Genomic DNA, 13558 nt, shown 5'->3' on the forward strand with positions numbered 1-13558 from the left:
GGGGGCTGGCAGGGCTCTCCGGTCGCCTCCCCGCCCGCCCGGCCTTTCTCGGCACGCCGCGGCGTGCGCCACCGCGGGCAGCTTCGCTGGTGCGCGGAGCGCGGCGATGGAGAGCCCGGGCGCCGGCGAGCAGCAGGTAGACGCGGGCGCCGTCGGGGCGGCCGGGCCGGGCCGGGCCGGCGCGGCCGCGGAGGAGGAGATCGACCTGTCCCTGGGTACGTGGTGCCCCCACCAGCCCTCCCGGGCGGCCCAGCCGCGCAGTCCTGCCGGGCCGGGCCGGGCCGGGCCGGGCCGGGCCGGGCGCAGGCGGCAGGGCCGAGCCCGCGGGCACCCCCGCATCCCGCAGGGAACCGACGGGCCTGGAGGGGGCGGGCGCGGGGGCGCGGCGACGGGGACGGGGACCCGCCTGGCCTGAGCGGGGCGCCCGCGGGCTTCTGTCGGCCGCGCGCTCCTCCTGCCCCGGGCCTGCTCTGCGCAGCGGGCTCCCCCGTGCCCGCGCTTCGCACCCCCCATCTCCCTCCTGCCCCCGCGTGCCCAGCGCCAAGAAGCGGGCTTTCCACCGAGCAAGGAGGCTGCGAGGGCAGGACCCACGCGGGAGACTCGGCGGGGCGGGGCCGCTTCTCCCACCGGTGGCTCTCCAGGCAGTTGGGCTACGACTCCCAGCAGGGGTCTGGGAACTGGAGTTCAGCGCACCTGGAGGACACCGGGCTGACCTAGAGCAAGGCGTGTGTTGGGGGAGGGTGTGGCGAATGCAGGTAGGGACACCCGTGTGCCCAAGCCCAGACCCCCCCCCCATGAGAGTGAACCCAAGCAACAGGGGCCCTCTCCAAAAATAGCGCCTGACGCTGCGCTGGTCTATTTATGGAGCTGCCTGGAGGTGCAAATGGCTTCCCTGGCATGCAGTCCGCAGCGCAGACAAACACCACCCTCTTCTATTAAGTCAGTGAGCTGGAAATACCCACATCCCGTGGATTACTATAAAAGACAAAACCTCCCCATTCTCTGCAGGCCGTCTGGCTCATGCCTTTCTCTGGACAAATTCCCCTCTGCTGGTCTGAATGCAGAGTGCCTGCTTTTAGATGCCCTGTGCTGACACCAATCGGACCTCTTTCGTAGCCAGCACCCAGCACGTACTGTTGGACTTCTGGCATTGTTGCTCTCTCTTTTATATAAGCATTGATTGATTGATTGATTGATTTAGAGGACTTCTATGCCGCCTCATTCGTGGACACCTTGGGGCGGCTCACAATCATAAATAAATAACATAATATAAAACAATATAATTTAGCAGTATAACAGTAAAGTTTAAGCCGCCCTGGCCAAAGAATAAAATAAATAAATAATATTAGCAATTAGAATAATGCTTAGATAAAAAGGTGATTTAAAAGCAAGCTCTTGCCTCTGTTTGTGACTTGCCCTCAGCTGGAATGCCAGAACACAGGGAAGGTCCTGAGCTGGGATCCGCCCTCTGGTCTGGCCTTCTATTCAGTGTGGCCGATCAGTTGCCCAGGTGGGAAGCTCACAAGCTACATGTGCCACCGCACCCTCCTGCTCATGCTCCACAGCCACTGCTGAGCAGATGCTTCCAGCTTCTGGTGCTGCAGGTGGCATCTAGCCAGCAGAACTAGAAGCCTTTTCCACAAACCCTGCACCAGTTCTTCTAGCCCTCCGTAGAAAACGTTCTTTCCAAAGCCGTCCGTTTCATCCTTTGACCTCTTTCGAAACTGCCCCCGCCTTCTGTAACCGGGAGTGTCCCGATCCCAGCTCAGTATTGGGGGTGTGCAGCTTGGCACACCAAAAGGGAGTATCTCTCCTGCTCCAAGCAGGCGGACTCGTCCAGGGGAGCGGAGCCACGAGGGATTTGGGGCAGAGTTCACTTTGTGGCATCGGCTGGCACCAGCTGCAGATTTGGGTGGCTTCGGGAAGGGGCCGGAGGCATTCACGATAGACGGGGCATCACTGCTGTTCGGGAGAGCCCCTCTTTGGGAAGAGGGCTTCCACAACTCGCCTCTCCCGGTCTTCTCTGGCTGCTTGCTGCAGCCAGGGCACAAGTAACGGCTGGACTGAGGGTGCCCTTTCTTGGTTTAAGGAATCGGAAGGCTTGTCGCGCCTTTACCATTTCCGCCTTTGCTTGCTGTCTCGATGTGAAAAAGGAAGCTGCCCGTTGGTTCCCTTAATACAAGCGGCTGAGCAACGCACTCCCTGTGGGAGCAGCACTGAGGTCGCTGCTGGGACGTGCTGAACATCTGGTGCACCTTTAGATTCCTGATTTGCCTCGGATGAACGTGTGGGCCGAGTGGCTCAGCGCATTCTGCTGTGAGCCGTAATCAGGGTGGTTGAAATTACCTGTCGCCTGCTTTGAGCACAAATATTCAGGAGGTGCCAAAAATGTATACACATTTTAAGTTCGCCGTAATCAGAAGTGTCTGGATGCTGATGGGAAGCACTTTGAGCACCTCTTGTAATTCCAGAAGTCAACGTGACTTTTGTTATCGGTATATATTGAGTATTACTATTTTAATACACTGTTCCCCTTTCTTAAAATGTGTATACATTTTTGGCACCCTCTCTATTTGTGGGGGAACACAATATGCAAGCAAATTACCTCTGTGGCTAATTTAGATGACATCATAAAGCGCAACAAGAAAGGACGGACAAACCCACGGAGGGCCAGCTGGAGGCAGCAGTTCAAGTACAGAAATCCGGCCTACAGCAGTGGAAAACCCCGATTCCGGAGCTGGGTGCCACGCAATCTGCAAGGTACCTGGGAAGCCCCAGCAGGAAACCGGGGATGTGGGGAAGAGCGGAGTGCATGTGCCGACCCGCAGCACTGCTGCCAAACCCGCTGTCCGTCTGGATCATCCCACCCGCCTTCACTGACCACTTGTGGCCACCAGCCTCTCGGCCCTTTCTCGTGGGACGGCAGGAGCTGGGCTCCAGCCTGGACAGGCCCTGCGGCTGCCCTGCCAGTTAACTTCCCAGCCCTTTTCTTAAGGGACTGCCTTTATCGATGGTTTAATTTAGTAAGGTCACAACCCTGTGCCCGTTTAGAAAGGAGGGGGGCAAAGGGACTTCCACCACCCCCTCCTGGGAGCCCTAGAACGCCCTTTGCCTCGGAGAGCCGTCCTGCGCACGCTGGGACATAAAGAAGCCCGGCAGCTCCCCGTGTTCCCCAGCGGCGGGACGTTCTCCTGCCGAAACAGAGAGAACTGCACCCTTTCCCCATTACTTTTCAGAGCTTCAAAATTCCTATTCCAAGCACCTATTTCGTTTCCCCTGAGGTCACCCTAAGCCCCCGTCCCACCACAGTTGCTTTGCAGACTGCGATACCATCTCAAGAACCTTCAGAAAGAATTTGGACTGGTTAGACTGGTCGCATCCCTCCACACTGCTGGAACTAGAACCCCAGAGAGGTTTGATTTTAACCGGGGCCATGGGTGGCTTAGCTTTCTCCCTTCGGTAGTTGGTATCTGGAAAACTCAGTAGAGATTAGACAGCAAATAAATAGACTCTAAGAAAATGGTCACAATGAATTCCCCACAGGACCTTCTGTTTTGTTCTGATTTTTTGTAAAATCCGGGCTGAATATGAAATGAAAAGCCGATCAATAACGAGTCGGAGGTGTTGGTGGAGAGAACTGCAGCTGCAGAGGAAACAGACTACGAAGGCGAAGGAAATTCTCCATGCGGCCCTGCAGTGCGGCCTCTCGAGATGGGGGGCTGTCGGTCAGAGGGGCAGCTCGGAGGAGCCTTCCCTCGCGAGTGCCCAAGCACCAAGCGGCAGGGCGACTGGGGGAAGGAGTCCCTGCCCAGGGGGGCCCCGTGAAGCGAGGGCGGCCCCCATGCGGCGAGCGCCGTTCCGACGGGTGTGTTGTGTGTTGTACTGTGCGGCATAAATCATCAGGGCTGAAGCCTGAGCCAGCCCAGTTCTCCAGCACAGCCGGCCATTCCCAGAGAGTGCGATCCAGTTAGCGGGGGCTGATGGTTAAGAGTGCTGGGCTGGGGACCCAGGTTCTAGTTCAGACCTATCCATGAAGCTCGTTGGGCGACCTTGGGCAGTCACTCCTCCTCAGCCCAGCCTACCTCACAGGGTTGTTGTGAAGATAAAATGGAGCGCTGGATGCCACCTTGCGTTCCTCGCAAGAGGGAGAAAGCAGGGAGATAAATGCAATGTAGGAATCATAATCATAAGCGCAGAAGCCTACCGAAAGTCTGCTTTAAGTGGCTTTCAGTGCTGTTATGACTGGGAAAATAACCCCTGGGTGAGGCGCTGGATGTGCTCCAAGGATTCAGGACTGATCAGCCTTGGCACTCCTTGGGAAACTTTGGCTAGCCAATGTTTCACAGCCCGGCCTACCCAGCAGGGTCGTTGTGATGATGAAAATGGGGGAACCATTTTGTGCCACCGTGGGCTCTCTGAAGGAAGGGCTGAGAAGATACGAAGTTGCGGTGATAACAAGTGTGCGCTCTAGAGTGCTGTTGGCTGACACCAGGGGATTTGTGTTGTGTTCTGTTATGCTTATTCCATGCGTGATCTGTCCTACAGTTAGTGTTAAGGCACTAAATGCTCCCGAAGAGTCAAACATATAAAGCACAATACAAATATTTAAAAGCATAAAGTATAATATAAGGGAATGCAGCAGTTGGCATGGGAACCCGCAAAACTGCCGCACCAGTCCGGAGCTTGCTTTCCAACGAGCCTCGGGGAAAAGAGGCTTCGCTTGGTGCTGGGAGGCACCGGCATCATCGGTGTGGTGGACCTCTCTGGAGGCTTTTTCCTCCGGGGACGTCAGCGGATCCGCCTCCGAGCGATCTGCTGGCATCTGCCTTGTGCTCTCCTTCAGGTCCCACCAGGTTCAGAGGAGGGTCTCGGGGGCAGCAGTTTTCCCGGAAGCCCTTCTGGAACGGCCCCCGGCGGGGAGCAGCCGCCCGCGCGCACGGCGTGAGCCCGCTGAATCGGCCAGGGGCGGCGCAGCAGGTAGGACTGGCGGCGTCTCTGCTGGAAGACCAACCTGGGCCGACTGCAGAGGGCCGCTGACTGAGCCGCGCTTCATTTCCAGGGCAAGCGCGAGGGAGGCGCCCCAGTCCGGAGCCCCGGCAAGGGGCCGGCGGGCGAGGCCCAGTGGCAGCTGCCCACGAGGGTCCAGCGGTTCCTCCCAGCGGGAGCTCCGCCACCGGCCCGCAGGTGAAAAACGCTCGCCGTGGCGGTCATCGTGGGTGTGCGCGTGGCCTCCCCGCACGGCCCTCGGCTCGTTTGCTGGCGTGGCCAGCGGGGGCTCGGGGGCGGTGGGAGCCCTGGCCTGACTCGCCCAGGGGGCTCCAGCTTTGCGGAATGGCTGGTGTGTTCGTGGGCATTCGAGGTGGCTAGGTTCCTTTGCACACGTGTGTGTGAGTGAGTGAGTGAGTGAGTGAGTGAGTGAGTGAGTGGGAGAGAGAGATTTGCATGACAAATCTTCCAGGCTTTTCTTCCAAATTCTGAGAGTGCGGATTCTTTGCAAACTCCAGGGAGAAAGCCCGGACCTTTCTCACTCTAGATGTCAAGGCCATCTACGGGCTTGTGCGCTGTGTTAATCTGGCCCCTTTTCTTCCTCCCACAAACAGGCCTTTCCGACTAAACCGAAGACCACTTTTCCTCCAGAGGCAGCCCAGATTCAGCTCGAGCGGACAAGTCAGTCCCTTGTCCGTCTTTCTGCGTGGATCAGGATGAGTCTGGATGGAGAATTTGCTTTCCCTGCCCCCTGCCCTGTTTCTCGTTTATGTAGCACTTCTTGTATCTGCTCCCTGCAGTTCACTGCTTTATTTTTGTAAACATCACGGCTGCCCTTTATGGTGGGGTGTTAGTGTTATGCGCATGCTGGCCGGAGGCTTCCCGCTGAGGTCGTGGCCGATGCTGCGAACCTGCCGGCGTGTGGATTGTGTTGCTGCGCCCGGCAAAGGTCCACCTGGCCCAGTTCAGACTCTTGCCAGGGCCCCCAGGCGCTCCTGGGGAGTCGACAGGCCAGGCATCGCCTGCTATTCTCGGGTGGATTTTGACTGTGGCGGCACCCTCCGCGGCCATCACGACCAAGGAGCTTGGCCCGGGGCAGCCTTGGCTGTGGGCATCCTGCAGCCAGCCCGGCCTAGCCACAGCCGGCCCCGCCTCGGCCTCGCCGCAGGCGCCTGCACTGGCCGGCGTGTGGCCCTGCCGCGGAGCCTCTGTTGATGCGGGCTGGCCGCGAGGCCTCCGTTCCGGATGCCGGGCCTGGCTCAAGGGCCTGATCTGAGCCTTTGACGGCCCAAGCAGCCCAGGACCAGCTCGCGAAGGGAGCCGATCTCCGCTCGAGCCGCCTCGGCCACTCAGAGCAGCAGGAGAAGGCTGCCGTGCTCGCTCTGAAACAGACCAACGACCCCTTAGAGCCCTTTGTGCCAGCGGGCCGGGCCCCTTTCCACCAGTCCTGAGACACCCGAGACCCTTCCTGTTGTGGTGTTATTTTTCTGAGGAGTGACTTTTATGTCCCTTCTTCTCCCAGAGAATTGAGACAAATGCGCAGAGGAAACCATCCCAGATGAGAAGGTAAAGAGGGGAAGTCTCCCCTTCTCTTTCCTAGCCAGGAACGTGCTCCCTTCACAGCAGCGAGACCCAGTGTTGTTTGTGTCGCTCTCCCGGCAGGTGGCAACTTCAGCCTGCGTCTGGAGCCGTCCTGACGGTGTCCGTGGCAAACCCTCAAGCAGGTCAAACGAACGTGTACGTGGCGTTGTCTTGTGTGACGCGGCCCCCGCTCTGCCCGGGGGCCCCTCTTGTGCTCACGCATTTGCATTTTGGCCCCACCGGCCTTGGGCCACGACCAGTCGCCGCGCGCTCTGCTGTGTGTGGATGGCGCGGAGGGCTGGGTCCGGCTTTGGGGGGTTTGCAGGGGAGGGTGCCGAAAACACCTCTCCATGTCCTCGGGGGGAATCGGGGACCACCAACTGCTTTACGGGGGGCACATTTGAAGTTTTGAGGGAACGGCACGTGTGCGCTCGCAAAAGGGCTGCCACGGTGTGTGTAGCCAGGCCCAGGCCACCCGTTTCTCAGAAGCCAAGCTGGTAAAAGAAAAGTAATTTATCCAAGAACCCAAGTAAAAGGTTTAGGGATGGGTCTGATCTCCGAAACACAACATCTCTCTCTTGAAATCCCTCTTTTGAACCCAAATAAAGATGGCTCTGGAAGTCAGTGCACCCTGCCAGTTTGCCCCCCCTCCTCTTCCTCCTCCTCCTCATCTGAAGAAATTAAATAAAAATCAGGAGGGGCAGGAGGTATGGTGAATGCCAAGAGATGAGTGCATGGGCACATCTGCAGCCCTGACGTTGCATGGGAAACTCCAGGTGTGGTTGGATTATGAAGGTCTGTTAGTGGGCAACAGAGAGAAGGAAAAACAAAGTAGCGGGGGGGGGGCCTACTAAAATCCAAGAATAATCGGCCACAGCGTGCACCCCTGTGTCCCCCCGTTCGTTTGCAACGGGCGTGGTTGGGCCTCTGAGCAAAGGTCCAGCTTTTCTAACGTGGCGGGCAGCCTTCCCTGCCCAGTGGGCAGAGCCTCAGCCGCTTTGCCTCACGGGAGTCGTTGCCTTTCCTCGTTCATGCTGCTACCGGATGTGGAAAACGAGCCAATTTCTTAATTGCCTGCATTTGCAGCAGCGCTTCGAAAGGGTCAGCCGTGCGGTGGATTGCAGGGCTGCCATGGGTGACGTCGCTCGGGCATTTCTCACGAGGACGGGGCTGGGAGCACGTGCCGCCTCCGCTCCGCTGCTCCTCCCGTCCCAAGTGAAAACGAGGCCAGCCTGCATCTGGGGTGTGTTTTGCAGGCCGGGAACCAAGCGACCCTTCCTGAGAGGGAGAAGCTCTCCTGCAAAGACGGCCCGTCGCCAGCCCAAAGGAGTGCCCCTGAGGTTCAACTTCCGTGCCGTGGCTAACCAGGTAGGGAACCCTCCCCAGTGCCAAGCACAAGCGGAAGCCTCTTCGTGCTGCTAGTCCTCCAGGGAGTTCTGTGCACGTGTGAATCCAAACTAAGTGGCGGGGACACTTAGGCGAGTCCTCAGCCCACCTCACTGCCCCCCCCCCCCGCAGAGGAGAGGCGAGTGCTGCAAGCCCCCAGGCGCGTTTTCCGGCTGAGATGAAAATCGAGCGCTTCCCATGCGCTGCAGGTAGGAAGGCGGCTGCCGAGAGGCAAGAGCCGCCACATGCCCAGTTCCCTCTGCAGGGAGTGGACTTTTGGGCCCGCAAAGCGTTTTTTCCAGGCAGCAAGCCAAGGTGAGCTACTGCTGTCCTTGGAGCCCGGGGACCCTCGGCCGTGTTTCCAAAGCCCCCCACAAGCGCCCTGCAAGAGTGACCTGTCCCCTGCCGGCCGCTGGGGAGGGCTGCGCCCGGCCACAGCGTCCTCACGTGACCTGGGAGGGAAGTGGCTCTTGGGCAGACCTGCAGAAAAGCCCCCCCCTCCGCCATTCGTGTAGAAAGTGCTCCCAAAGGCTGCGGCGGAGGAGCCGTGGCCACGGCGGGCTGGCGCAAAACGCCTGGCAGACTTCCATGCCCAGCCAGCGTGCACGTGGGCCCCCTTCCCTTGGCGGAGCCCCGCGAGCTCTTCCTTGCCCCGGGCGCATTTCCGATGTGCAGCCCTGTGATGCGCAGGGTCGCTTGCGAGCACTTCAGATGTGGCAGGAACACAAGAAGAGCCGTGCTGGATCAGGCTAGGGCTGAAGGCACCTCCTGCTGCTGGAAGCTCCCCAGCAAGATGGGCACTTCCCTTGCACTCCCCAAATAGCAGCTTCCATGTAGCCTGAAGTGCCTGACCCTGCCTAATCTGGGAAGCTAAGCAGGGTCAGGCCTGGGCAGAAGTGGGATGAGCGACTTGAGGGTATGATTCTATGATTATTGCTGTCAACTGCCTAGAGAGCTTTGGCTATGGGCAGTATAAAAATGTAATAATAATAATATGTCTCCTCTCGTCCTGGGTGTAATTTTGGATGACAGAGAAACATAGAAACAGGAGGGGCTCCTGAGCCATCTAGTCTGACCCCGGCTCCAGCCAGCTCCACTCACGCCCGCCATACGCATGTCAGAGGTAGTGCTTTAAAATTTATGCATTGCTTTGCACCATAAAAAGCAGTCTCAATGCAACCAGCACGCACAATACATAACTCCATGGATGATCTTATAGTCTGTCTTTCCTTCTTTCTTTCCTTCCTTCCATTTCTATGTCACTCCATAACCTGAAGGTTCTCTGGGTGACTTGCAAGTGCTAAAACAAGATAAAAACATGGTGCGCAATGCAATAAACCAATTGATGATCTAATAAAATAGACAAAGAATAAAATAATAAATGCTGTTGGATAATAAAATATATCTGCACACACCAATAAGCACAACCAATGAAGGAAGCAAAATTAAATTAAAATAAATAATCCATGACAAAATATGAAATGAAATTAATTAACCAAAAACTTGTTTAAATAAAATTGGATCATGATGTCCAGTGACCTTAAATAGCCTTATGCTCACAGCAGATCCACTCCCTCCAAAGCTCTGTGTGTGTTAAGTTGATGCTGGCACATGGGATTTGTGGTCCCCCGAGTTTCCCTAGCAGTGAGCCCCACCGTGCCTGCAGGTGTGGCCTAAAGCTCTCCCTGCTTTCCTCCCCTAGACCGGCCTGACCCTGAACGACCGCTTCTCCGGGCTGAGGAACAAGCGTCCATTCAGACCGCTGCGGAGCACGGGCCGGATGGTCACTCTGCCATAACGCCGCCCACGGAAGGCGTTGGGCCGCCTCGGAGAAGGAGCCGGCCCTGGAGCCTGACTGAGTTTCTGGCACGCCTGGGAGGGGGCCTGGCACCTCTGAGACAGGTGGCCGAGCGCCCGCCCCAGCTCCAGCCTGCCTGGCCACGCGTGGGCACGGAGGCAGTGCCCGTCCCGGAGCCCCCCGGTGCCCTCCCTGCCGCGTGGCCTGCGGGGAAAGCCCCGTTCGATCCGTGGAGGCCACGTCCTGGCTTGCCAAGGGGAGCGGGTGGCCCGGGGGCCCCGCAGAGGCCTGCCCCCATCCCGGGTGCTCTTGTGCCTCTCGGCAAGGGGGTCACCGGCCGGGACGGGGAGGAAGGAGAGCATCTGGCCACCAGGTGCCACGGCAGGGCTAGTGAGTTCAGGATTACCACGTCCGCTCCCCATGATGCCCAGAAAGCACTTTTCCACCCTTGTTTGAGGATCTGATTGCGACAAGCTGTAGCACACTGAATAGGACCGCTGCTGGAAGCTGCACTATCTGGTCAAGTCTTCGTATTAAAAGCACACGCAGAGGCTCACTCCGAGAACGTGTCACTCTGTTCAGAGAGCGAAGGGTCCCAGCTTTGATCCCCGTCTTCTCCGAGCGGGGCAGGAAACGTTCTGGGACCCTGGAGAGCTGCCGCCGCCCACCCATGTCAGCTGTGCCCGAAGGGCCAGGGCTTGGCCCCGCTGAGGATGGGAGGGGCTTTTTCCGGAAGATGCCGCTGGCCCTTGCTGGGGGGCAGCTGTCCCGCATGACTGCAGTTCTGGGCTTCTCCACAGCCAGCCGGAAATGTGAAGGCCTGCACAAAACTGTGGGAAGCCGCTTGGTGCCGGGCAGGACTGCTTCGCCCTCCCGGCCAGCGTTACCCGTCTGCTGCCCGGTGTGGAGAGAACGGAGAGGTTTCCTTCCTCTTCCGTGTGACCGGAATGCCGGGAAGACATCCCACGGAGCTCAGATGGCGGGGATGCAGGCCAGAGAAGCGGAAAGGTGCATTTGTGCTGTGCAGAGCTCGACTGCGGTTCCCAGGGGAGGCCACTGCTCTGGGTGCTTTGGGCCGGGACTGGCGAGGTCTTGGTGGCTGACTCCCATGGCCCCATGCTGCCTGCAGCATCGTGCGGGGAACATGGGCCGGGCACTGGCCGGTGGGGTGTGAGCTGAATGTGGGACAGCTGCTCAGTGCGTCCCAGGCGGAGAATGTCTCCATGAGCTGGTGGCTCACGCGTGCCGAAGGGGCGCGCTCTGGGGACGGATGGGCGCCCTTCGGCATGCAGGGGGTCGCGATCCTTTCTCCTGGTCCAGCCCTCCATGGCCTTGCCGGGAACCGCCCCACCCCGCTGTGAGGGCAGAGCCAGAATCCAGGTAGTCCCCAGGCAGCCTCTTCCCCGTGGGCCCCGCTTGGTCTTCCCGCTCTCCACACCGTTTAGTGGTGGGCTAGCGGGTGCTCCGCAGGCGGCGTGGGCAGGGGCCCGTGCAGGACGGGAGCTGCGGCCCGGAGCTGCAGCAGAGGCGGCCCACAAGCTTTTGCTGGCCAAGGCGAAGAACAAAATGGAAGCCTCCAGGAGGGCGATGGGACCCACCAGCCCTGAAGGCCACAGCTTTTAAAATCCGTATTTATTCAGCACAGAAACTTCGCTAAATTCTTCGACACATTTCTCTGTGTGGAGAGGGCAACTTCAAACCGTTGCACCTGGGGGTTCAGCTGTGGCCGTAGTTAAATGGTCACTACGATCCCATGCAGGGCTGCAGCTCACCCATAAATACCATCACACTCAGTGGGAGCCATGGAGTGCATGACCGTGCAAAAGCCAGCGCATGGCCACGGATGCACCAGCCGCCTGGCTTTAAAGGGGCCTGACTCCTCGGTACGTGCGTGCAAGATTGCAGCCAAAGTTTCTGAGGGTGATGCCACCTTTTTATTTAGGCATCCTCTGAACTTTATTTTTGGTGTCAGGCAAAGACCTTTTTATTTTCCCGATATTTTAACAGTTAATTGGTTTTATCCTTGTTTTTATCATTATTTATCGGATGCAGTGTCGTCGTTGTTACGGTTTGCTTTGTTCTTTGTTTTATTTTGTTCTTTGTAAGCCGTCCAGAGACTTAGAAATGGGATGCCTTGTAAAAACCTTAACCAACAGCAACCTCGCTCTCCGATTTGCAGCGGGAGCGGGAGTGATCTCCTCCTGCTGCGGCCAGCAGGTGGCAGCAGAGGGTCGCGTCGACGCAGCTCTTCCGCTCCGCGAGGTTGGGCGCCCTGTCCCAAAGGGCCCCTCCTGCAGGCCCGCGTGGCGCGTGTCCTCTCCCTTCCTTGGCCACCCGCGCCCGGGATCCCTGGGCCCCTCCTGCAGGCCTGCGCCTCCCTCCTCCGCGTGGCGCCTGTCCTCTCCCTTCCTTGGCCACGTGGCCATCCACGCCCGGACCCCTGTTGCCGGACTGCTCCGCTAGCAGGTGACGGCACGCCCGGCGGGGCCGCGGGGCCACTCCAGGCCTTCCCGAATGTGAGCTTCCTCGGGGAAGCGCCCTCTTCCCACAGGGGGGCCTGCTCTGCACGCAGGTGAACCTCTTGCTGGCAGCTTTAAAAAAACAAGCTTTGAAATCACCTTTGAATCAGCTCACCCACGACAAACCGCCCACCTGCTTTCTCTCTAGGTTTCCTTTTCCATTTTACAGATCCTGCTTTCCTGCCCCCTCCGCAGGCTCAAGCTCATGTAAACATTCGCAGGATTGATCTGCAGTGCATTCCGAATTCAGTGCCTTCAGAGCTGGGGGCAAAACACACAAATGGGAAGGAATTAGGAAACTTTCGCGGCACTGTTGGAAAAGACTGTAGCAAGCCAGGGGGAAGTCCTCGGACTGCTCACTCGGTCATATGCTTTTCCTATTCCAGTTTCTAACAGTGATTTAATTCAGCCTTCAGGTTCTTGAAGTATTTTCTTGACTGCCCAAGACAGATCTGGCCGTATTTCCACTACCCAGTAAGACCAACTAACCAACTTTCTTCATGGTCTGTAGCGCTTTACCTTTTTGACAGCAGCTGAGCACTGGATCTGATTTTCAGCTGAGCCCAAGATCTCTCTGCTGGTCATTCACTGCTGGCCAAGACCCCACGAGAGTTTATGTGGATTAGGGTTTTAAAAAGAAACACTGCAGTGGGCATCCTTTTACATTAATACACCCTGCACCTTGTTTTCCATTTTATTCCATTTTATTCCCCATCTCTGGGGACACCCTTTTGGAGCCCAGTGCCATCTCCTCTTTTGCCACTGTGAATAATTCGCTTTCCACCGCAAGCCTGGCTCGGGGCCACTGAAGCGTTGGCTTTTTCTTCCGCCCATTGGGATGAGAATGAGCCACCAGGTTGGGGTTAGGCCTGGAGAAACTCACTGCTCTAGAAGCTTGAATTGGGTTCAGCTTGGGCAGAAGGAATGAAAGCAAGAGCCTGAAAGCTGGCACGACGGGAGGCTGCCTTGAGGCAAGGGTATTTGAGCCCTGGATTAGGGTTAGGGATGAGACTCAGGCTAGGTTAGGCTTTGAAACAGCGAGTTCCTCTCAACTCTCGCTGCCCAGATAGAGCCCAACAACAGCAGGAGCTCCTGGCCTTGTGCAGGTCTCCGCATTCCCTCGTCCAATTCCTGTCCTGCTCATGCCCATTGCAGGAGCTTCATGGGAATCTGGAATCACACGGAACTCAAAACCGAAGCTACCGTATCCCTTTGTTTTCTTTTAAACGTACCAACGCGCAAAACGAAAGTAAAATACCAGACAATCTTCCCCACCTGAGTGTTTGCT

General features: G+C 57.8%; 1 protein-coding gene across 1 annotated transcript; it reads left to right on the plus strand.

Annotated features, from left to right (window-relative positions):
- The first annotated feature begins 94 nt into the window (after positions 1-94).
- On the plus strand, positions 95-10307 carry LOC123034983 (UAP56-interacting factor-like). The gene is made up of 9 exons (XM_044452804.1): positions 95-215; positions 2623-2760; positions 4844-4977; positions 5060-5184; positions 5601-5667; positions 6509-6552; positions 6649-6723; positions 7824-7935; positions 9656-10307. The coding sequence occupies exons 1-9, from the start codon at positions 107-109 to the stop codon at positions 9749-9751; spliced, it is 900 nt and encodes a 299-aa protein (XP_044308739.1). The 5' UTR covers positions 95-106; the 3' UTR covers positions 9752-10307.
- The last annotated feature ends 3251 nt before the right edge of the window (positions 10308-13558 follow it).

The sequence above is a fragment of the Varanus komodoensis genome, unplaced genomic scaffold, assembly GCF_004798865.1.
Source record: "Varanus komodoensis strain SLA01 unplaced genomic scaffold, ASM479886v1 scaffold74, whole genome shotgun sequence".
In the NCBI taxonomy this organism is placed as follows: Eukaryota; Metazoa; Chordata; class Lepidosauria; order Squamata; family Varanidae; genus Varanus; species Varanus komodoensis.